The following is a 21,766-nucleotide window of genomic DNA, read 5'->3' as shown; positions in this document are numbered from 1 at the left end:
CCCCTGAATTAGCCTGCGAGGCTCTCAATACTTATTTCCTTGTTCTTCCTTGACAAATAATCTGCCGTTTACATAAATCATTTGCAACTGCGTGGAGCATTCTTTGCGCCCACGAAAAGTTGTACTCTGGGCCTTTGTCCTTCATGTTGTCAACCACGTTTCCGGAACTGTTGAACATCGCGCGAAGAACACCCAACGTATCGGGGATGTTCTTTTCTAAACCGCCATCAACCGGCTTCGCATCTTGTCGATAAATGCCGAGTCTAGACTCTTCAGTGGCACCGAGAGCGTCGAATGCGTTATTGAACATCAGGCTGTGGGGATGGTAGAAGTTCTTCTCCCCAGGATTGCGCTCATTGCATAATTCATCGTAGGCGTTGATATCATTCTTGAATGCAGCATCATTTTTGAGTGCCTCGATTTGGGATTTTATCTTGTCGTTGGTTTGCCAGTCGCGAGGAAGATGGAGAATATTGTTCAAAAAATGGTCGGAGGACATGAAAACTCGGTTTCTGAGATCTTCCAGGATGTACCGTTCAAAATCTGCCGCAAGATGATCCGCGTTGGCTGTGGGATTCACAGTTGCGGCACGATTGCTGAGTGGCGTACTCTGTGGAGAGGAGCGTATCTGTTCAGTTACAGACTCTTTTAGCAGCGGAATCTTTGTCTCTGGAATGGAGGGGGGACCAGAGCGATAATTCGCATCTCTCGAAGAATTTGAATCGATGTTCGTCATAATATCGCCACGATAAAATCGATTTAGGTACATAGAGAGCAGGGGGTCAAGGAAGAATACCGCGACAGCCATTTTCTCGTGCTTTTAAGGTCGCGTAGAACAGCAGTGAACTTGTTAGGAGCACGTGGTCGTTTCTACGACTGGGGAATGCCGAACATTCTTGTCGCGTCCGATTATCTTCTCTCCTTCTTACCCTTACCCTACAAAGAGTCTGCCATTGTAGCTTTCTTCTCCTTTCCCTCATCTCTTTCCTGGCCGGCATCCACTGACAAGTCTTCCTTCTTCCCCGGCTTCCTTCAGTTCAGCGATATTTCTGAAGCCTTTGTTTACTTTCACTAAAAATCCAGAACCTAATGATGGAGCACTACCGATATCAATCAACGTTCTCAGTCATCGTGCAAAGCATTATCATCCATAATGCGATGTTATTTCCAAGTACCAAGATCTACCGGGAACAATGTCCATCGATATCGAACCGTGGGATATTATACTTGACTCGAGATGCATGAAGGGTGTGAAGTGGTGACCAACATGAGGCCTTTACGGGTCGTTTCCAGGTAAGTACTCACTTTCTCGCATATTGTGCCGGACTCGTAGAATTTTAACGTATACAGTTTAATTTTTCTACGATGTATTACTCCCGCCTACAACCAAGATCCCATGTATTCAAGTATAAGAAAAGTTTCTGAGAACACGCTTATCCTTTCTCCATCCGCACGCTTTTGAGGACGTCTCAAACATGATGTATGAACAAGTGGACCTGTGAAGTCTAAGAGTGCTCCGCTACTACCACTTCCATTTTTTCCTTCGAATGAACGAAACAAAAAGGTATAATTTCTCCCACTTTTATCTCTTGTATGACTGACAGACTACCAGAAACTATGTGACGTCTCTCCTGCCTTGCCCATCAGCTAATATTCCTGTTTGAATGCCATCCAAGGCTGCCATGCGTGTCCGGCATGGCATCCATGCGTGGAATGGGTCTGTGTGACGACATACAGTCGCCCAGCTATAAGTAAGCATGCCACCACCATAACGCAAACCTTCACGTCGAATCATGGCTTCCGTTACGTCTGAAGATGTTCTCCTTATCATTGTGTGTACCTTCAATAAGAAACGCCGGTCGCTTCACTGATTCAAATACTGCTTTAGGTAGCCGTCCTCCTTCCACCAATAGCGGTCATGTTGATGAAGCGGCCCCTGGCGGATATCCTCATAAACATCATCCTGACTCTCTTCTTCTGGATCGGAGGAGTAATTCATGCATTGTACTTGGTATACCAGAGACGGAAGTCATGGTGGTGAAGGTGCCATAACTCGTCCAGTGTGTTTGCAACTGCTGATTTAAGACAAACAGAAATAACGATTCTCTAACGATATATATGCTGTTGTGATTCGCTTCAATCCTTGAATGTCCATGTCTTTTCAAACACAGGTCTTGATGTTATCGGAAGTCACCAAGCAATTCTGTCCCAAGCATGATGCAGAAGCTGCATACACCATAAGAGGGCGACGTCGACTCAGAAGTGATGTGCAGCAGCTGTACAGCGAAACCATGCACGAGACAATTGGCGCTGCGTTTCATATGCTCTTTGTTTGGCTAGTATGTTTGGGCGCGTAAAGAGGCAGGTATGTTGATAGGACGAAGTCCCCAAGAACAGCCATTCTGACTATCTGTACATGAGAAAAAAATGTACGTCACTACTTCCGTAAAACCTCGTCGATATCAAAAATGCAGCGTCGCCGACTCTTTCTGAGATGCGGATCCAAGTTTTGATTCAGTCCTCCATGGCGGAGGAGGTAGTTTCGTCCTGTTAAAGGTAATAGCGCGCAGTTGTCTTGGGAAGAGCAAATTTGAGCAGCCAGGGTTGTAGCAATTTCCCGGGGGTGACATAGACTTCCTTGTCGTCCTGACTTTCTTTCTTGCTGAGCTCTACACCGTTCTCACCTTCCTCATCATCTTCGGCATCTGTATCTTCGCTCTGACTAGGAATATAGCTGCTGTCATCGAGATCACTTATGTCATCGGGATCGCTCTCTGGGTCGCTCTTCTTCTGCGCTCCCCGCCCCGCTCTCCGATCCGTTGCTCTCTTCCGCTTCTGTTTCTTCATCCAGATCAAAAAAGAGGCATTCTGGATTTTCGACGCGAAGAATTACATGAACTCCGATTTCCTCCAAATCAAGGCCATTTTCAAAGAGTGCATTGTCGAGACGAGGCCAAACGTGAGTGGGAACAGGCAAATTGTCGATACAATCGTGATCGAAACGAAAGTCGAAGATGAGAAGAAGCTTCTTAACAGGGAGCTGCTCTGGAGATAGGGTTTCGAGAATGGAAGAGAGCCACAAGGGGCCTTCCCCGCTATCATTCCAGTCATCGATAACGAGGTGTAAATCGAGAGCGGTGCAAAGCGGGAGATGAACAGTGTCAAAATTACGAGGAGCACGAGGGCCTGCTCTGTCTGTGATGCCATTACAATACTGAACAGACAGACAGAAATGACTCACATGTGCCCACTTCATGCTCACCCAAGTGCAATCGCGACACAGACTGGGCCAGTGGAGAGTGGAGAAAAGCTATGATTCTGTCCGATATCACCATATTAAATGCGCCTGTGGCGGTAGAAATCGCCATTCTCTTGAGGCTCCCTGGTAGAAGGACAGGTGATGCAGAGGATGCCAAAAGATCCATTACTTTGTAATCCGAGGGTGTCGCCAACTTAACGATTAAGCGCTCGATCGGCAGCTTAAGAGCTGTTTTTGGCTGAAGGTCGTGATAGAACGACTGGGGATCCTCCCATGCCACAGCTCTCAGTTCATTGAGTTTGCCAACCATGGAAAAATGCCCGATGATCGGAAGAAACTCATTAAACTCGTCTATGTGAAGGTCGGATATAAGGAGGGAGCTAAGCGATGGGCTTGAGCGGAGGATGGTCTCAAATTCGTGGAATTCCATGGACATGTCATAGAGGTGAATTCCGTGAGATTGGCATGGTTGGCGAAGGCAGTGAAGAGGGAGACCTGGACCTGGCGTCGGGTGAGTTGAGGTTGACGATGTTCAACGTCTGTCAGTTTAATGCCGTTCAGGTTCCCCATCTTTCCAAGGACAAAAACAAAGTTGGGCAAGGCAATATTTGCGTTGCGGTCCTGGTCATCAAGAACCAATATCCTGAGATCGACGTTGCCAAGCTGTCGTTAGATGCGAAGAGGGCGCGAAGTTTAGAAATGTCATTGTCAAGATCCGACTCAGATGTGCCTCCTCTAAACCTGACAACCCGAAAAATCAATGCTGTGGCTCGTTTGCCCACTTCTCGAGAGGTCAACGACAGATTACACAAGTCTTTCATACTGGTACCCGAAGAATTGTAAACCTCGTCGGTGAACTCGAGAGGCAGCACTTGGTGTCCCTATGGATGCGATGAGAATGTGCAACAGAGAACAATCGCAAGCCTACGCACAGGGCGAGTAGTCGCCATTGTGGAAGAGTTTTGTTAAGCTTGAGATTTTTCAATCGGACTCGACATTTGACTGGAATATTATAGCATAGTGATCTGCCCCTATAAAATAATGGCTACTCAGTTCGGAATTCCCTCTCTAAGAGCAATTCAAGGTTGGGGGGAAAGTATAGTGGACCCGATCGTTAGGTCACCCAACTCTAACGCAAAGCAAATGCACAGAACTGAGCACGGAACACAACTCACAGCTATCATCAGATAGTCCCAGAGCGTCGTTGAGGAGACGGTTGGCAGACAAAGTATGGGAACTGCAATGTACCTGAATCGCCGTGGGACCGAAAGGAAAGAGAAGCTTCAATTCCAACTTTGCACGAAGCGGCAATTCCCAAGATTCAACGTCAACTTTTCTCTTCGCGATTTAGGTGTCTCTTTGATTTGCCCGCGTAGCCATAATTATGCGTGTAAGAGTGCTTGCTTTCAGGGAAAGACTGGACTGGACTTTGCCTGAAGAAGGCATAGAGCTAATGTGACCGTCTTCGAAATCAAAACCGAAGACAAACACGAACGCAAGTGTTGTTCTGAATTCGAAAAGTCTTCAGGTCCAGTGTGAAAAGTAACCTGTAGCACATATAAAGTTGCACTTCATACCAGGGACGTTGCTGCAAGAAACCGAGGCAATGATCGTCACAAGGAGCCTGGAAAACGCCGGGCTTCTTGTGTAAGAAGTTCTCCTGCATCTGCGTCTGCAGAAGAAAGAATCTGGTGCTTACGAGAACCAAAGCAGTTATTGCTCTTGTTCTACAACATTAAAGCTCTGCCGTATGGAAGACACGGTCGCTGTCGACTTCGTGAAAACGCAGTCGTAATCGTCTCAAGGGGAGGCGGGCATTCCGATCCACCAACATGTCTAAATTTAGGAAGGACCTACTAGGATACGCGATGCTTCACTTGAAATCTCCCCAAATATCTCCAAAGACATCATCCTTCTTCTGTACTGTCGTCGTCGTTATAGCCCCCGCACTAGCGAACGAGCCAAAGAGATCACTCGACGCCTGATTAGTCCCGTTTGATGGCGCAGGCGCTCCCCATATTGCAGCACTGCTAGCAAACAAAGAAGGCTGCTGCTGCTGCTGCGAGGCCGGGGCGCCCCAAAGATTTTGCTGGGCAGCGGGAGTTGTTGCCGTGTTCCATCCTGAACTGACGCCCCACATGCCTGTACCACCCGTTCCCATCATGCTTGTTATCTGCTGCTGCTGTTGGGGCTGAGGTTGTCCCCAAGGCGAGATGGGTGCAGGTGCAGCAGATGGGGGAGAAGAGAACAAAGACAGGATGTCCTGCTTGACGTCTTTCTTCATCTGAGGATCCTGCTGCGGAGATGAAGATGTTGAAACAGGAGAATGAAAGTCGAGTGAAAAGAGGTCATCGCTTGGTCTTGCTTGCGGTGGTGGCGGGGATGGAGCTGGAGCAGTAGCAGGAGGGATAAGTTGAGTCTTTTGCTGTGACGCGTAGCTGGCGGAAAGAAGATGGTGGGGCTGGGGTTGACGGTTGGTCACAGGAACGCGAGCAGGGCTGGCGCGTGCAGTTTGGAGCGCCGGGGTAGCTGGTTGCCGTTGCTGTTGTGATAGTGGCGGAGGCGCAGCATCTGATCCGTTTTCCAGTATCGATGGATCTCGTGGTGGGGGTCCTTCCATTGCCCACCGACGTGATTCATATTTAGATCGTATAAAGGATTCCATTTTACTGCAATATTCAAAGTTAGGGTACATTCCCGTTCATTGAAGGCCACGAACTGATCAGGAGGGATATGTCCAGCTTTGAGATGCGCTTCCCAGTAAAGATTCGCTCGGTGGTTTCCCCATTTTTGGATGGACTACACATATCAGAAAACATAGAATTGGACGGCACGCTAACAGCATACCTCCATTTGCTCCGGGGTCCAGACGTCCAGGTCTACAGACTTGACACGACTGATATGGGTGCCCATGCCACGATGAATGCCTGAACACCGTATACAGAGAAAGACGCCACTTGAGCTTTGCGTGAGCTTGCAGTTCAGTTCGACAGATATAAAACCTAATACATGTTCCAGGATGCCCATCGAGGATCTACACAAGCATGAATTTCGACTTCGAAATATCAGTCTGATAGGCGCACCATTTCGCTTGCAGTCTGCACACAGCTTATTTTCTGGTTTCTTTACTAGCTCTCGTAGTGTCTTTGTGAATCGCTCTGTGGTCGCTTTGTCCTGGCGGGACATGATGACGGTAAGCTATCAAGGAGGCAACCACGCGTCGTTCCTCGATAGCTTGTATTTGGCCCTGTTTCCTATGGGTGACGATAAATGCTTCCCGAAAAGGAATTGAATGTCGATCCGATCTCCATCATCTCCGAGTCCTCGAGCTCAGCCGCAACTCTGATTTTCTTTATTCCAAAGGACATCATATACAGATTATGGCGCATTCTAGAAAATAGCATGCCACTCTGGGTGGATTAACTAGTGGTCATGTCTAATAACTATTCTACTATTTTTATATGTCTTTAAAAACTTTTTGAGTCTTGGGAAATTCTCTTATTCTTGATATGGATATCAAATTTCCGCCTGTCAGTAAGTAGCCTAACTGACTATACCGTATCCAAGTATGGCTACATAGAAGCTCGTCTGTCTATCTATATAGTATATTTCTACCGAAAAAAGAAAGAATGGGTAGTGCAGTGCCCACAGGTTCGATCAGCCAGGAACGTGGAATCGTCGATTCAGGGGAATTCTTGTATGCAGAAGAGCATAAAATTTACTATAATTTAACGAGCTTTACAACAAAAGTCCCGAAACTATATGCAAGTCCATCCCTAAATCCTTTTACGCGATACGATAACAAATATCAGGAACACTCAAGCACTGGATGCTTCAGTAGACGCTACAGATTGCGTTAGTGGTGGACCTCAAGCACAAGAGGCCAGATAAATACTCGCCAGAAGATACGGTCGCGGTGACTTCGTCAATGAATGACCAGGTGATGTTCACTATACGAGTTTAGATAAGAAATGCAATATGATTCGAGTGACTCACAAATTCCCGCATCGAGCGATCCTGCCAGGGCTTCGAAGGCAGCAACAGAGAGGTAGGCATCATTCTCGGACGAATCGCCGACGGTGACCTCGATGGAAGTAGAATTGTCGTCGGTCAGGGAGACAATAACCTATGAAAGACATATTATTGAGCCATTCCAAACTTGAAGAGGTTGCGTGTCACTCACCGACCTGCCGCAGTTATTAGTGTAGTCGGCGGTCACATACTCGGAACTCAATCCAATGATATAGTCAGTATCGTTGAAATATACACCGCAGGCAGTGAGGGTGCTATTCTAATGGATGGTCAACTTCCCATATTAAATAGAAGACGAAATCCTTGCCTGGAACCCGTAGTAAGCTTCAACGGACTCGGAGCGTGCTTCAAGTGTTGGACTTGAAAGACGGCTCTTCAAGTGCCTCTTGAGGCTGTTGTCATGGACGGTACCAGCAAAGACAGCGGAGGCGAAAGAGAGAAGAATGACTTTGGCAGAGAAAAGCATGCTTGGAGAACCTGTGTTTCCGGAGATAAAAATACAGATAGGCGTAGAATGAGAAAGAGGTGCTTACACAGAGGGAGTGGGATGTGGAAAGAGTGGTGGTGAGCTCGAAAGTGAGGCAAATAGAAAATAATCGATAAAGATTGTTCGAGAAGGACCCGAAGCTTTTGTATTCCTAGGAGAGTGCTGCGCTGCCTGCGCTCTCGCAGCAGTTGCACAGGAAATCTTTAATTACAGGGATCTGCCATTTTCCGTAGCAGTTACCGCGGGCCTCAGACCGGTCGGTGTTAAAGCATATCAATCTAGGCCTACAATGAACATGAATAACATTGAGGCTGCTAGAGATCCTCCTAGCACAAGCATATAAGCATGTACTGACAACTCCTTTATAGGGAAAACAAGTAGAACGTCCAATTTCAGAGAGATTTCAGCTGCACGATGGTTGTTGGGTGGGCGGGCCGGCGCGATCGCGTCTGATCGGGAGTCCCACAAAAGGTACATTGTCTAAGCATGCCTTTCCTCCTGTATACATTCTCCACCACCCGCACACCATTTACGCGTGTTGTACTCAAATTACTGCTGCGTTTCCCTGAAAACATGTAGGCACCACCGAAAAATGCCGAATTTCTTATATTTCCATGGCTGCGCGCAACAAATCCGACCTAAATTCTTGATCTAACATTCATTATCAGTGTGACAGTCAGGCTGTTCATAACACTGGAGGGACCTGATCTGCTGAACTTGCAAAAATAACATCAGTTTGGGACAACGTCGTGATGCCATACAGAGGAGTACTTTGCTATTTATGCCTCCGGGAAAGCCGAGATCGCTATGGGCAAGATTGTTTCTGCGCCCAAAATTCGGGGCCTGATGATTGTAGACAGGGCACTGTCATAGTTTTCCTGCAATGGTGATTCTTTATTTCAGTCAGTAGCGATGGGACGGAGAAGCTTGCGTCCGTCGAGTTGGTATCACCAGTGGACAGATGCAGTTTTTGGCGCCTCAGCACCAAAAAGTTCCCAATCAAGAGGTGTTTATTTTAGCATAGGTCGCTGGTAATCACGTTGTCTACAAGCCTCTCTACCACTTCCCCACCGAAAATTGGTGAATTCATTGAGCGCGTTGATAGATGACTTATCAATTTCCGCATGTTATCTGCATGGTAGATCACCATGAACTGGTCAGGCCTTGTCCAGGCGCAGCAAAATGGCCTTCTCCTCGTGCCTGAAATACGAGAATGGTGGAAAGTCCTAGTTCCAGATGATGCCTGGAATTCAGAGTATTGGCTGTGTTGAAATGGTTTACTTTGTATTGGAGTCATGGGTGTAGGTTATACACCTGATGAAAGATGAACGGATTTCCTGGCCCACAAGTACTGTATTCCGGTACAAGTTGAACCGTGCGTGGCAACTCGGCTCCGCACCAAGTGATGTCAAGCACCTCTAAAGTATGCGGCACTGCCACCTCTCCCTTCTTCATCCCGTTTTCTACTGCCATTTTTCTGCGTATCTCCTGGCTTTGTGCAGAATACGGTTTTTTCTAACCAGATGTTCCAGAAGGAGAAACCCGTTCATTCGTTGTATGTGAAACGTCTCTGTCAGGTTTTTTAAGTATTGACTTGGAGCAGAATCGCAGGCGCGTCAGCTGGTGCTATTGAGGCGTATGTTCTCCTCAGACGATAGATTTCGATTCCTCATGATGGGAAGTTTTATCACATACCCTACAGAATTTGTCAAAACACGGTCGCAATTCGGTGGAAAGGTCTGGCATTTGTGATTCTTGTGCGCGCCCTAATGGCATCTACTGCAGAGACAAGGGCCCATAACGATTATCAAAGAGACTCTGAAGAACAAGGGCATCGTTGGACTTTACTCTGGATGCTCAGCACTAGTCATCGGCAATGCTACCAAGGCTGGCGTGCGGTTCGTGAGTTATGATCATTTCAAGCAAAAATTGGCAGACTCTCAGGTATGTTTCAGTTTTGTCATTGATATTGCTACATCTGATGTTGATTTGAGGGCAAAGTGAGCGCACCACGGAGTCTTGTTGGTATGGTTTATCGCACCTCAGCGTTGTGTTACATGCTGATGCAGTTGGCTACAGCGGGTTTGGGCGCGGGCATGATGGAGGCACTACTTGCCGTGACGCCATCAGAAACCATCAAGTGCGGGTTTTTCGCTTTATTGTCCACCGTGTACTCATGAAGGTTTCAGAACGAAACTCATAGATGATGCCAATCGACCGAATCCACAGTACCGCGGTCTCGTACATGGAACAATATCCATAGTACGGCAAGAGGGCATCACGGGGATATATCGTGGACTATGGCCGACAGTGAGTTCAGCTAGTCCGTGCTGCGACACGAGGATAACGCTCTACACAGATGATGCGGCAAGGCGCTAATTCTGCTGTTCGCTTTACGACGTATTCGACACTGAAACAGTTTGTTCAAGGCACAGCTCGTCCCGGACAAACATTACCTAGTACCATTACCTTTGGCATCGGTGCTATTGCTGGGCTAGTAACGGTCTACACTACTATGCCTTTGGAGTACGTCCTTTCTACTGGCCTTTTGATCGAATACTCATTCTGGAATAGCGTCATCAAGACTCGTATGCAGTCATTGGAAGCACGTTCGCAGTATCGCAATTTTGCTCACTGCGCGTATCGGATATTTACAGAGGAGGGGATCCTGAGGTTCTGGACCGGGACTACCCCAAGGCTCGCTCGGCTGGTGGTAAGTGATTTAGTCTGCTCCATTTGAACATAACCAAGATACACACACAGATGAGTGGCGGTATCGTGTTTACTGTGTACGAGAATATAATCAAGGTTCTTGTCGGTAGAAGCCCATGAAAACAGGTAGCACCTTCATATAATTTGAATCGCCTATTTGCTATATTCAGCGATCGTCATCACACCGTCACGGCAGATACCACTTGGGCAATGGGCACGCCGGACGCAAGTACTATCGATGTGGCACTACGACATCCTTCCATTTGCTAAACCACTCACACGCTTAAGCTGAGCTTATGCACTTGGAACACGCTCGCAGTAGAGCTTTAAAAACCTGTAAACAGTATGACAGTATTAGCAGCGCCTCCGACAGACTTACACCTCCCGAACCATAGGCACCACATAAAGTATTTGAAGCACATTATAAAACAAACATAAGGGCAGGGCGAAGGTAACAGTCGATCTTTTGGCAATCGGTCCTTGGAGGAATTGTACATCGCTAACTTGGTCAAACAGTCGAACGAGATTCTGCCCGATAACTCCGCCTACACATCCCTCGCAACTGAGCCAAACTCGCAGTCCCCGTGCAGCTCTATAGCGCATGCTCCGGCGACTCTACGATCTCTCCGTGTTTTTACTTCCGTCCACCATGGCCACCACGAGTAGCCCATGCATTTCTCTTCTTAACTTGAGACTTGAGCGTCCCCCTCCAGGTAAAGCTTGTCTCACCCTCGTCACCATATATACCCGCGTACAAGAGACTTTATACCATAAGGTCAGTGTTTAGTGCGTCTCGTCTCAAAGTATTGAATGACGAGCGATATGTAGTACTTAACTTGGGTGCTGGTGACAGCTGCGATACAGCTACCATGGATGAGAGTCCACCGAAAATGAAAAAGGCTTTTAAGTTGAAGAAAGTCGTCGCGTCTATCCGAAACATCGAGCTAACCTTCTACCGCATCCATTTAGTGGCCTTCGTCTTCATTCCGCTCATATCCTCAGGAATCTTCTACGGCTGCAACGGCAGGCTCCGCATCAGCTACCTGGATTCGCTCTTTATGTGCTATTCCGCAATGACACTGACTGGGCTTACGACGGTGAACTTGTCGACGCTGACCGTATGGCAGCAAGTCATGCTTTTCTTGCTGATGATGGTGGTAAGTGAGTGCGGCAGGGTGTAGCAATGCCTTATTGATGTATGCAGGGCGATATCACGACCGTATCATGGATCATGGTGCTGGTGCGAAAGTGAGTGAGTTCTCTTGCTGTGTTATTTTCCTAATGCTATCCCAGGCACTATTTCCGAACGCACTGTAAAAATCTCCCCGATCGGATGAAGATTTTTCCTACACACATTGATTTCCTTGCGTCGATTTCTTCCCCCATCGCCGCCTTTAGGCCTCATGATGTCATCCCGGTGGCCGGCAAAACCGCCCCACAGCTCATTTTCCATCAGCCGACGCCGGTGGCGACAATGTCCCCAGTGCCCACCACTGACGAGACGGCAGCAACGTACGTGAACGGTAGCAGAATCGAGGAGGGCGATGGCGATAACGTGCTTTCCGATGTTCATACGTTTACCTCATCACCTCGCGCAGCCACCCTGCACCTTTCGCCAGTCCAGAGCCGCGCCTCGGCCCACCGTGGCGTAGACTTCGATCTCGCGACATCAATGACTTTGTCTATGCGCCAGAGAAGGATGAGTGCCCTCCGTGCTGCCGTCCCACTTCCGACCACAGTGTTAAGCAACCGGGACACATCTGGAAACACAAAAGAAACGTGGACGAACGTATCTGGACCGATACAGGACGTCAAGAACCTGTTCAAACGCTGGGCTCCAGGTGTATATAGGAAGTTTCAACGCAATATGACCACGCCATACAAGTCTACTTTGGAAGCTGACAGGACCAAGTGGCTTAATTTCGACCTAGACACGGGCCGGAATTCCAACTTTTACACAGAAACGTTGACGGACGAGCAGTTGGATATGATTGGGGGCGCCGAATATCGGGCGCTAAAGGTTCTCAGTTATCTTGTGCCTACTGTGCGTGCGTTGGCTCACATCAGCGCCGGCCTTCTAACCTCCATCTAGTATTTCTTAGTATCTCAAATTATCACCTACCTCATAATCGCACCCTGGTTATCGACTTCGTCGACTTATGACAATGTATTTGAGGCACAGCCCCGTCTCGTCAAAAAGCCATGGTATAGAACTGTGCATCAATTACACTCGGTACTGATGTAAATATTCCTAGGTTCTCGCTCTTCCAAGTTATGGCGGCCTACACCGGTGGTGGTCTATCCTTGGTAGATCTGTAAGTCGAGCTACATACGCGTGTCGGGTGCTGACCGGCCATTTTCAGAGGGATGGTCCCCTTCCAGACCGCGTATCTCATTATTTGTGGGCTTTTCCTTTCTGTGCAGTTGGTTGTTCTTATAAAGAACGTAAATTTACAGTTCCCATGATGTTTCTCATCTTAATAGGCAATCACGCCCTGGTATGTTCGCATACCTTTGTCAATAATTATGCGCTAACTTCCTAGCATTGTCTTCAGCCGATCTTGTGAGTTCAAAGTAATGATTTGTTGGCGATCCCTCACGTGCGCCCTACAAGTTTGCGACTTATAATGTGCTTTTATTCATGCCTTTTGTTTTGTTTGCGGACACTAAAGTAGTAATCCAGATGGATATTCTCCAAATTTACCGAACCGGGATCAGATCTGGATAAAGCATTGGACTTCCTTCTTCATCACCCTCGACGGTAAGCCGGTCTTTAGCGGTATAATTATACATAACTGACTTTGATGACAGGTGCTATTTCTACCTGTATGAGCACGCTCCTTGCTGCTTGAACGGGTCCAGTCCTCCTGATATCTCCACTTAGGTTTCCCAGCCACCAGACCTGGTTTTTAGTTATCGTTCTGATCCTCATGAGGTTATTCGCTTCCCATCTCCTGGTGCGACATTCTTATACTGACACTCTTCTCGTGATAGCGTAGTGGAATGGGTCGCGTTTGAAGTGTTGAGTACGATCGGTCTGCCTCACAATTTCCGTTCGCTTGATCTGATGACCATCTAGATACCGGGTTGGAGTTTTATGACGCTATGTCGACCGGGGCTAAAATCGTGACGGGCTTGTTCCAGGGACTGGCAGCTCGTGCATCCGGATTTACAATCGTCCCTTTGGCTTCAATTGCCCCTGCACTCCAGTGCGTTACTGACTGAGTACCCGATCATGTTCTATAATGAACATCCTATAGGTTCTTATATGTGGTGATGATGTACATTGCTGTACGTTTTTCTGTCTTGTCCTTCCCAGCTTATCTGACCGTGTTGTAGGTGTATCCTGTAGGTTCTTCTGTGCGGTTTTGATATTGTATATTCTGAGATCCCCTCACTAGGTCGCAATGAGTATTCGCTCGACCAATACGTAGGTGTTAGTGCAGCTCTAGGAGTTTACTTCTAATTTCACGACATCAGGTATGAAGAAGGATCGCTTGGCGTATTCGAAGAACCGTTACTGGATGAGGAAGAATTTGAAGACAAAGACAAGGAACTTGGAGATCCTAAGGACAAGGAGCCCCGACAGCGTGTGGCAAGGTATCTAGGCTGGCACTTGAGCAGGCAGATGTCTGATGGTATGTCTGTCATCTACTCCCGGATCTGATCCTGAAGAGGGATATCTCATTTGGTATGCCAAGATATCTGGTGGATGGTCGGGGGCATCTTCCTTGTTGCCATTATAGAACGAGACAGCATCCTAGACGATAATGAGAAGTGGTTCAATATGTTCCGAGTGCTTTTCGAGCTGGTCTCTGCATTCAGTGGGATCGGGATGAGCCTTGGGTTCCCTTCGGTATATTTTGTCTTCAGTCTCGGCTGTGATGCGATGTTGATATTGGATACAGGATAATATGTCATTTGTAGGTGTGATGAGACCGCTATCAAAGCTGGTCATCACTGTGGTGATGTGCGTATCTCCAATGCGCGTTTTGAACGCGCCACTAATATCTTGTTCTATTAGGGTACGCGGACGACATCGCGGTCTTCCTGTGGCCATTGATCGGGCGGTGAAACTTCCTCATGAGCTCGTGACGAAAGGTAGGAATGCGGGGAAGGGGAAGGATAATGATTTGGAACCGGTGGAAGAGATAACAGGTACCCCTCGTGATGTGTCGTAGCTTTTTGGATACCCGATTTCTTTGCTTTGCTCTGGAGTTTCATATCTTCATAGGTGTATATATATAGACACACGAACACTATTACTTAGAGACTCGGATCCACATTGTCCCCGTATTTACGGGATTACGGATGGTTTATACAGGTACTATAACCATGCCATAAGTATAGGGTGGCAGGCCCTTGTCTTTCGATAAATCACTCAGATATATTCCAGTATCTGAGTGTTTCTCAGTAACTCAGTACTGTAACATATCCCAGAAGATACAGAGTCTGTGTGCAATGCAATGAGCATTGCATTTCCCCCCACGAAGCCAGACAGTGTACCTTATCCTGCCTTGAACCAGGCCCTAGGGGTCTACATCGATGCTTGACTAAGCTGGAAAGAATAAGGAGCAGTAGCTATAAAGAAAGGTGACCAAAAGGTGACGACTGGATAGTGCGGTTCCGAAGACTGGCTCAGGGAGCTCAGGAATGTCTCGGAAAGAGGCGAACGAAAAGGAAACGGAAGGACAGCAAAGTAGTATCCACGCGGTGAAATGCCTCTCCTCGATAGAGAGGAAAGCGGCAATACTTATAACCGGGATGTTGCGTATCACAGCAGCGGATGTCTGGGATATTCATGCCAATCTACTCCCTATGAAGGAACAAGTAGAGGTATATCAACACCGTGCCCCCAGGATATCTGATGTACAAGCGGATAGGACGAGTAACAAACCAATATGTGAAACGCCACAAATCCGCGCTACCTGGTTTACGAGACTACCGCGCTACATGAGTTAGCACGAGATTTTGGAGTCCAGCAAGATGAAATGGAAACCATCAAGGCAGTGCGATTCCCACAACACTGGAAATCAAAAATGAAGATAGAGACGGTGGAGCCAATGCAAGAGACTACTGCAAGGGATAGAATTGATAACAGCGAGGTCAAGGCATACGGACATGGATCAGGAATTGATAGAGGTATAGGAGCAGCTGCGGTGGTATATTGAGGAGGAAGGAAAGTGAAGACGTTGCGCATGAGAGGATCGGCAAAGAAACACGAGGTATACGACGGCGAAGGAATATCTCTAACGCTCTGCACAGAACCACTGCGAAATATGACCAACATCTAGAGTGCTACCCTCAGCGTTGACAACATAGTCGCTATACAAGCAACTACATTGGCAAAACCTGCCCCATCACACCACATATTCAATCTTTTCCACAAACATATTGACATGGTCCACCGACGACATCCAAAATATTTCCATCAGTCTGCTGGGTCCCTGGACATCAAGGTATTGCAGGCAACGAAGTGCCAGATGACGAAGCGAAGGCAGCAGCCCGAGGTGATGTCAGTGAGCTGCAGGATTTCCCAGCGCCGCTGCGGAAACCCGTCCCCCACAATAAAACATCATTACTCCAGGAGTACTATGCGAAGCAGAAACGAAATGCCGACTGGACCTGGAGAAAGTCAGCCCGCTTCTCCAGGTTCCGTACCATCGACTCAACAACTGCTTAGCAAGTTGCATGCTGGTACAGCCTCTGGCCACTTCCTTACCGCGCAAGATCATTAGCACACAAGTGCCGTACTGGACATATGGGGCTAAACCGCCATCTCTCCAGTCTGTCGCGTCGAATCACTTGCATATCCGAAACGCTCATACCCAATGAATCTGTGCATCGTTACCTCATGAGATGTCCTGCATACTTCATCGAACAGAACACCCTACAGCAATCTCTCGGCATTAGAGGAACTGCAATGATAATCAAGCACGTACTGTCAAGCTGGAAGAACTCATCCCAATACCTTATTTATCGACACTTGTCGCTTTGAAAGCACGTTCGGTACCCTCTCAGAAGTTGAGATTGAAGGTGAAGTGGATGGATATAAACCTAACCAAGGTGAAAACAAACGTGGTGCAGCAGTAAAAGTGATAAGGGTTAGTCTTCCACCTCAGAACCGTACCATTCTGATAGCAGGGGAGGTGGGGCAGAATATCTCGCATGGAGTACAAAGATACTCGCCAGTTAAGATACGTAGGAGTATAGTTTTACCCCAGAGTAGCAGAGCAGTAGCATGAGTCGACCATACGCTAGCGTGTAGAGTAGTACATACATACGCATTGGAAACCAAAAAAGGCCAGGCCAAGCCGGGCCCCGTACATGGCTACCTGAGGATGAGGCTGAGAATCAGAATGGGCCTCGGTACGTTTCAAGACTGAGAATTGTTTCTCTTGACCAGTGAAGAACAACTTATTATCCTATCCTGCTCGATATCGAGCAGAGTCTCTCGGGCCAGTTTTGTAGTGGCAAAGTAGTGGTTCTTGATGTTGAAATTGTCTATTTGAGATGTTCGGCGGCCATATTTGTCTTTTGCCTCCGCCCACCACCACGAGCAGCTCATGCATTATTTCTCTTTCTGACCGGTAGAGCCCGCCTAGAGGCGAAGTTTATTCTGTCCTCGTCACCGCATATACCCGCGTACGAGAGAATTGATATCATAAGGTTAGTGTTTAATCTGTCTCGTCTCGGAAGGTTGCGTTGATGAGCGATATGTAGTACTTAACCTGGCTGCTGGCGGCAGCTGGCAGCTACCATGGATGAGAGTCCACCAAAAATGAAAAAGGCTTTCAAGTTGAAAAACCCTGTCGCGTCGATCCGAAGCATCGAGCTAACCTTCTACCGCGTCCATTTAGTGGCCTTCGTCTTCATTCCGCTCATATCCTCAGGAATCTTCTACGGCTGCAACGGCAGGTTCCGTATCAGCTTCCTGGATTCGCTCTTTCTATGCTATTCCTCAATGACAGTGACGGGGCTCTCGACGGTGGACTTGTCGACGCTGACCGTATGGCAGCAGGTCATGCTTTTCTTGCTGATGATGGTGGTGAGTGAGTGCGTCGAGGGGTAGCAATGTCTTGTTGATGTATACAGGGCGATATCACGACCGTTTCATGGATCATGGTGCTGGTGCGAAAGTGAGTGAGCTCTGTAGCTGTGTTATTTTCCTAATGGCATTGCAGACATTACTTCCGAACACACTGTGAAAATCTCCCCGATCGGATGACGATTTTTCCTACACGCACTGCTTTCCTTGCATCGATTTCTTCCCCCATCGCCGCCTTCAGGCCTCGCGATGTCATTCCGGCGAATGGCAGATACGCCCCACAGCTCAATTTCCATCAGCCGACGCCGGTGGCGACAATGTCCCCAGTGCCCACCACTGACGAGACGGCAGCAATGTACGTGAAAGGTCGAAGAAGCGAGGAAGGCGATGGCGATAACGTGCTTTCCGATGTTCACACGTTTACCTCATCACCCCGCCCAGCCACCCTGCACCTTTCGCCCGTCCAGAGTCGCGCCTCGGCCCGCCGTGGCGTAGATTTCGACCTCACAACTTCTATGACGACGTCTATGCGTCAGAGAAGGATGAGTGCTGCCCGCGCTGGTGTCCCGTTTCCGGCGAGGACCATGACAGTGTTCACCAACCAGGATACATCTGGAAACACGGATGTGCCCGGACCGACACAGTTCGTCAAGAACCTGTTCAAACGCTCGGCTCCAGGCGCATATAGGAAGTTCCAACGCAAGATGACTATACCGTACACATCTACTTTAGAGGCTAGCAGGACCAAGTGGCTTAATTTCGACCTAGACACGGGCCGGAATTCCAACTTTTACACAGAAACGTTGACGGACGAGCAGTTGGAAATGATTGGGGGCGCCGAATATCGGGCGCTAAAGGTTCTCAGTTATCTTGTGCCTACTGTGCGTGCATCGGCTCGCATCAGCGTGGGCTTTCTGACCTCCATCTAGTACTTCGTGCTATCTCAAATTATCACCTACCTAATATTCGCACCCTGGTTATCGACATCTTCGACTTACGACAGTGTGTTTGAGGCGCAGCCCCGTCTCGTCAAAAAGCCATGGTATAGAACTGTGCATCAATTACACTCGGTACTGATGTAAACATTTCTAGGTTCTCGCTCTTCCAAGTTATGGCGGCCTACACCGGCGGCGGCTTATCCTTGGTTGATCTGTAAGTCGAGCTGCAGGCGTGCGTCGGGTGCTGACCGGCCATTTTCAGAGGGATGGTCCCCTTCCAGACTGCGTATCTCATGATTTGTGAGGTTTCCCTTTCTGTGCAATTGGTTGCTCATATGAGAAATGTAAATGTATAGTTCCCTTGATGTTTGTCATCTTAGCAGGCAATCACGCCCTGGTGTGTTCACATACCTTTGTCAATAACTATACACTGACGCTCTAGCATTGTCTCCAGCCTATCTTGTGAGTTCTGGAGGTTAAAATTAATGTCATTTTGGCAAGCCCTTACGTGTACCATACAAGCATGCGACTTATAATGTGCGATTATTCTTGTCCTTTCTTTGTTCGCGGAAACCAAACAAGTGATATTCTAGATGGATATTCTCCAAATTTACCGAGCCGGAATCAGATCTGGATAAAGCATTGGACTTCCTTCTTCATCACCCTCGACGGTAAGCCGGTCTTTAGCAGTATAATTATACATAACTGACTTTGATGACAGGTGCTATTTCTACCTGTATGAAACACGCTCCTTGTGCTTGAACGGGTCCAGTCCTCCTGATATCTCCACTTAGGTTTCCCAGCCACCAAACCTGGTTTTTAGTTATCGTTCTGATCCTCATGAGGTTATTCGCTTCCCATCTCCTGGTGCGACATTCTTATACTGACACTCTTCTCGTGATAGCGTAGTGGAATGGGTCGCGTTTGAAGTGTTGAGTACGATCGGTCTGCCTCACAATTTCCGTTCACTTGATCTAATGACCGTTTAGATACCGGATTGGAGTTTTATGACGCTATGTCGACCGGGGCTAAAATCGTGACGGGCTTGTTCCAGGGACTGGCAGCTCGTGCATCCGGATTTGCGATCGTCCCTTTGGCTTCAATTGCCCCTGCACTCCAGTGCGTTACTGACTGAGTACCCGATCATGTTCTATAATGAATATCCTATAGATTCTTATATGTGGTGATGATGTACATTGCTGTATGCTTTTCTGTCTTATCCTTCCCAGCTTATCTGACCGTGTTGTAGGTGTATCCTGTAGGTTCTTCTGTGCGGTTTTGATATTGTATATTCTGAGATCCCCTCACTAGGTCGCAATGAGTATTCGCTCGACCAATACGTAGGTGTTAGTGCAGCTCTAGGAGTTTACTTCTAATTTCACGACATCAGGTATGAAGAAGGATCGCTTGGCGTATTCGAAGAACCGTTACTGGATGAGGAAGAATTTGAAGACAAAGACAAGGAACTTGGAGATCCTAAGGACAAGGAGCCCCGACAGCGTGTCGCGAGGTATCTAGGCTGGCACTTGCGCAGACAGATGTCTGATGGTAAGCCTACTCCCGGATCTAATCCTGCAGAGGAACGTCTCATTTGATATGCCAAGATATTTGGTGGATGGTCTGGGGTGTCTTCCTTGTTGCCATTATAGAACGAGACAACCTCCTGGATGATAGCAAGAAGTGGTTCGATCTGTTCCGAGTGCTTTTCGAGCTAGTCTCTGCATTCGGAGGGATCGGGTTGAGTCTTGGATTCCCTTCGGTATATTTTGTCTTCAGTCTCGACTGATGCGATGTTGATGTTGGATACAGGATAATATGTCATTTGTAGGTGTGATGAGACCGCTATCAAAGTTGGTCATCATTGTGGTGATGTGCGTATCTCCAATGCGCGTTTTGAAAGACATCACTGATATCTTGTCCTATTAGGGTACGCGGACGACATCGCGGTCTTCCTGTGGCCATTGATCGGGCAGTGAAGCTTCCTCGCGAGCTCGCGACAAAAGGTAGGAATATAGGGAAGGAGAAGGACAATGGTTTGGGACCGGCGGAAGAGATTACCGTTATCCCTCGTGATGCGTCGTAGCTTTTTGGATACCCGATTTCTTTGCTTTGCTCTGGAGTTTTGAGTCTCATATCTTCATAGACGTATATATACAGACACATGAACACTAAGTACTACCTAATTGTTGGTATATTGATGACCATAGGTTGCGGCACCTTTATTCAATCACTATGCTATCTTACTGCATGTTTTACGTGCTTGAGGGGATGTGGATAGCAGCATCTAGTTAGTCAAATTAATTTATCGGACTAGCAGCTGATTTCAGCGTACTCGTCTCTTGCGTGGTCTTCTGCTCATCAATTTTTCTTCTCTTTAGTCATCAGTCGGGTCCTGGGCCGCCTCTTGGATGGTGCTTAATCAATGCTAGCCTCATTTATGCGGACCCTCCTTTGTGCGTCTATGATCGTTCTCGACAACGGCTGTTGAATCTAATGTACCGCGCGATGCGTCTGATGTGGGCTCCTCTCCCGGCTTCGCATCATAAGGGTTACCCGGACGCGATGTTACATCTTTAACAGAGTACGGCTATTTCTCCCCGTCTCTCGACGCTGTTTCCTCAGGCCATACTTCGGCAGGGATTTAAACGGTTTGTTGTTCCATCTTGGGGGTCGTGAACATGTGAGATCAACTGGATGCCCAGCTGGTTTGTTGGGCGTAGATAGTATGAAGGCGATAAAACTTGACACTGGGACGCATTATGCGGTAGGTCCACTGAAAGCGAGCGAGGAGGAGCAGGGTTCAAAAGGGCGATCCTGTACAGAGAGTGCTATGGCTCCAGCTAATCGATAATCCGACTTAGCCACTGACTATACATCGAAGTTGACAAGCATCATCAGACCCGGAAAAAAGGCATGGTAACGTTCTTAAACTCCCTCGTTAGCGTGATTGGCACTTTGGTCGCCACAGGGTGGATAGATATATCGGGATGAATGCCAACGTTGTGGAGACTACGACAAGCCTGCCTTCGAAGAACGCCAAAATTCTTTTCCCAGCTAGCTTAGCGCTCATACCGTAATTCTGATTTAGCAATGCGGCTTTCAAGAAAGCGGTTGGGTTGTGATTCTGTCAATACCTGCCGTCGGACCTTTCAAGACTGTTTTTCTGATTCCAATGACTCCGCAAAACGAGGTAATAGGTCCTCGGTCTTCGGCATATACGTATGTAACCCTTACACGGAAGAAGCTTCGCAAGGTTGAACCATATTACCTATTTATGTTAATGATGGCAT

General features: G+C 47.7%; 9 protein-coding genes across 9 annotated transcripts; 5 read left to right on the top strand and 4 right to left on the bottom strand.

The window, feature by feature from the left end:
* Positions 1–31: 31 nt before the first annotated feature.
* BT62DRAFT_1004738 (uncharacterized protein) lies at positions 32–808 on the bottom strand (the record flags this gene model as incomplete). The annotated part of the gene is made up of 1 exon (XM_043177075.1): positions 32–808. One exon carries the CDS (start codon positions 806–808, stop codon positions 32–34), a length of 777 nt encoding a protein of 258 aa, XP_043040663.1.
* Positions 809–1,793: 985 nt separating this feature from the next.
* Positions 1,794–2,357, top strand: BT62DRAFT_919118 (uncharacterized protein; the record flags this gene model as incomplete). Its single annotated transcript, XM_043184131.1, has 3 exons — positions 1,794–1,832; positions 1,889–2,011; positions 2,172–2,357. The coding sequence occupies 3 exons, from the start codon at positions 1,794–1,796 to the stop codon at positions 2,355–2,357; spliced, it is 348 nt and encodes a 115-aa protein (XP_043040662.1).
* Positions 2,358–2,405: 48 nt separating this feature from the next.
* BT62DRAFT_64875 (uncharacterized protein) lies at positions 2,406–4,066 on the bottom strand. The gene is made up of 2 exons (XM_043181752.1): positions 3,242–4,066; positions 2,406–3,195 (listed from the first exon to the last, which is right to left on the bottom strand). Exons 1-2 carry the CDS (start codon positions 3,693–3,695, stop codon positions 2,759–2,761), a joined length of 891 nt encoding a protein of 296 aa, XP_043040661.1. The 5' UTR covers positions 3,696–4,066; the 3' UTR covers positions 2,406–2,758.
* Positions 4,067–4,941: 875 nt separating this feature from the next.
* Positions 4,942–6,479, bottom strand: BT62DRAFT_64866 (ArfGap-domain-containing protein). Its single transcript, XM_043181751.1, has 5 exons — positions 6,343–6,479; positions 6,269–6,293; positions 6,107–6,215; positions 5,979–6,058; positions 4,942–5,928 (listed from the first exon to the last, which is right to left on the bottom strand). Exons 1-5 carry the CDS (start codon positions 6,443–6,445, stop codon positions 5,133–5,135), a joined length of 1,113 nt encoding a protein of 370 aa, XP_043040660.1. The 5' UTR covers positions 6,446–6,479; the 3' UTR covers positions 4,942–5,132.
* A 527-nt stretch (positions 6,480–7,006) lies between these two features.
* On the bottom strand, positions 7,007–7,871 carry BT62DRAFT_930999 (uncharacterized protein). Its single transcript, XM_043186045.1, has 6 exons — positions 7,825–7,871; positions 7,599–7,768; positions 7,443–7,550; positions 7,256–7,385; positions 7,159–7,209; positions 7,007–7,103 (listed from the first exon to the last, which is right to left on the bottom strand). The coding sequence occupies exons 2-6, from the start codon at positions 7,755–7,757 to the stop codon at positions 7,078–7,080; spliced, it is 474 nt and encodes a 157-aa protein (XP_043040659.1). The 5' UTR covers positions 7,758–7,768; positions 7,825–7,871; the 3' UTR covers positions 7,007–7,077.
* A 1,430-nt stretch (positions 7,872–9,301) lies between these two features.
* On the top strand, positions 9,302–10,617 carry BT62DRAFT_967011 (mitochondrial tricarboxylate transporter; the record flags this gene model as incomplete). The annotated part of the gene is made up of 10 exons (XM_043188847.1): positions 9,302–9,333; positions 9,382–9,414; positions 9,461–9,515; positions 9,564–9,722; positions 9,773–9,803; positions 9,858–9,918; positions 9,968–10,088; positions 10,138–10,304; positions 10,353–10,491; positions 10,542–10,617. The coding sequence occupies 10 exons, from the start codon at positions 9,302–9,304 to the stop codon at positions 10,608–10,610; spliced, it is 867 nt and encodes a 288-aa protein (XP_043040658.1). The 3' UTR covers positions 10,611–10,617.
* A 769-nt stretch (positions 10,618–11,386) lies between these two features.
* Positions 11,387–14,812, top strand: BT62DRAFT_967010 (TrkH-domain-containing protein). The gene is made up of 22 exons (XM_043188846.1): positions 11,387–11,403; positions 11,460–11,647; positions 11,695–11,738; positions 11,784–12,534; positions 12,583–12,695; positions 12,746–12,805; positions 12,854–12,891; positions 12,948–12,988; positions 13,046–13,053; positions 13,105–13,119; positions 13,174–13,251; positions 13,302–13,316; positions 13,375–13,425; positions 13,485–13,516; positions 13,570–13,699; positions 13,751–13,781; positions 13,830–13,838; positions 13,892–13,920; positions 13,971–14,128; positions 14,192–14,346; positions 14,399–14,460; positions 14,515–14,812. Coding segments are annotated over exons 1-22 (2,166 nt in total). The 5' UTR covers positions 11,387–11,402; the 3' UTR covers positions 14,672–14,812.
* Positions 14,813–15,143: 331 nt separating this feature from the next.
* On the top strand, positions 15,144–16,325 carry BT62DRAFT_1075249 (uncharacterized protein; the record flags this gene model as incomplete). Its single annotated transcript, XM_043179101.1, has 3 exons — positions 15,144–15,447; positions 15,959–16,124; positions 16,178–16,325. 3 exons carry the CDS (start codon positions 15,144–15,146, stop codon positions 16,323–16,325), a joined length of 618 nt encoding a protein of 205 aa, XP_043040656.1.
* A 711-nt stretch (positions 16,326–17,036) lies between these two features.
* Positions 17,037–20,800, top strand: BT62DRAFT_967007 (TrkH-domain-containing protein). Its single transcript, XM_043188845.1, has 22 exons — positions 17,037–17,159; positions 17,214–17,538; positions 17,586–17,629; positions 17,675–18,419; positions 18,468–18,580; positions 18,631–18,690; positions 18,739–18,776; positions 18,833–18,873; positions 18,931–18,938; positions 18,999–19,013; positions 19,070–19,147; positions 19,198–19,212; positions 19,271–19,321; positions 19,381–19,412; positions 19,466–19,595; positions 19,647–19,677; positions 19,726–19,734; positions 19,788–19,816; positions 19,867–20,024; positions 20,081–20,235; positions 20,286–20,347; positions 20,403–20,800. Exons 2-22 carry the CDS (start codon positions 17,251–17,253, stop codon positions 20,557–20,559), a joined length of 2,259 nt encoding a protein of 752 aa, XP_043040655.1. The 5' UTR covers positions 17,037–17,159; positions 17,214–17,250; the 3' UTR covers positions 20,560–20,800.
* Positions 20,801–21,766: the final 966 nt, after the last annotated feature.

Source organism: Guyanagaster necrorhizus, assembly GCF_019112545.1.
Source record: "Guyanagaster necrorhizus MCA 3950 unplaced genomic scaffold BT62scaffold_10, whole genome shotgun sequence".
NCBI classification, from domain to species: domain Eukaryota; kingdom Fungi; phylum Basidiomycota; class Agaricomycetes; order Agaricales; family Physalacriaceae; genus Guyanagaster; species Guyanagaster necrorhizus.
This window is presented reverse-complemented; position numbering and strand designations above follow the sequence as displayed.

What these genes read in the sequence shown, in the direction of transcription:
- BT62DRAFT_64875 (XM_043181752.1), bottom strand. Translation starts at nt 3,695, where the DNA reads ATGTCCATGGAATTCCACGAATTTGAGACCATCCTCCGCTCAAGCCCA. An exon ending in TGAGCATGAAGTGGGCACAT is followed by an intron (nt 3,196 to 3,241) that starts GTGAGTCATTTC and finishes ATGGCATCACAG; the next exon opens with ACAGAGCAGGCCCTCGTGCT.
- BT62DRAFT_64866 (XM_043181751.1), bottom strand. Translation starts at nt 6,445, where the DNA reads ATGTCCCGCCAGGACAAAGCGACCACAGAGCGATTCACAAAGACACTA. An exon ending in TGCAGACTGCAAGCGAAATG is followed by an intron (nt 6,294 to 6,342) that starts GTGCGCCTATCA and finishes ATGCTTGTGTAG; the next exon opens with ATCCTCGATGGGCATCCTGG. An exon ending in GGACCCCGGAGCAAATGGAG is followed by an intron (nt 6,059 to 6,106) that starts GTATGCTGTTAG and finishes TGATATGTGTAG; the next exon opens with TCCATCCAAAAATGGGGAAA.
- BT62DRAFT_930999 (XM_043186045.1), bottom strand. Translation starts at nt 7,757, where the DNA reads ATGCTTTTCTCTGCCAAAGTCATTCTTCTCTCTTTCGCCTCCGCTGTC. An exon ending in AAGCTTACTACGGGTTCCAG is followed by an intron (nt 7,551 to 7,598) that starts GCAAGGATTTCG and finishes ACCATCCATTAG; the next exon opens with AATAGCACCCTCACTGCCTG. An exon ending in ATCGCTCGATGCGGGAATTT is followed by an intron (nt 7,210 to 7,255) that starts GTGAGTCACTCG and finishes AAACTCGTATAG; the next exon opens with TGAACATCACCTGGTCATTC.
- BT62DRAFT_967010 (XM_043188846.1), top strand. An exon ending in GGTCTATCCTTGGTAGATCT is followed by an intron (nt 12,806 to 12,853) that starts GTAAGTCGAGCT and finishes GGCCATTTTCAG; the next exon opens with AGGGATGGTCCCCTTCCAGA. An exon ending in CTGGTCATCACTGTGGTGAT is followed by an intron (nt 14,461 to 14,514) that starts GTGCGTATCTCC and finishes TTGTTCTATTAG; the next exon opens with GGTACGCGGACGACATCGCG.
- BT62DRAFT_967007 (XM_043188845.1), top strand. Translation starts at nt 17,251, where the DNA reads ATGGATGAGAGTCCACCAAAAATGAAAAAGGCTTTCAAGTTGAAAAAC. An exon ending in ATCATGGTGCTGGTGCGAAA is followed by an intron (nt 17,630 to 17,674) that starts GTGAGTGAGCTC and finishes ATGGCATTGCAG; the next exon opens with ACATTACTTCCGAACACACT. An exon ending in TCAATTGCCCCTGCACTCCA is followed by an intron (nt 19,596 to 19,646) that starts GTGCGTTACTGA and finishes AATATCCTATAG; the next exon opens with ATTCTTATATGTGGTGATGA.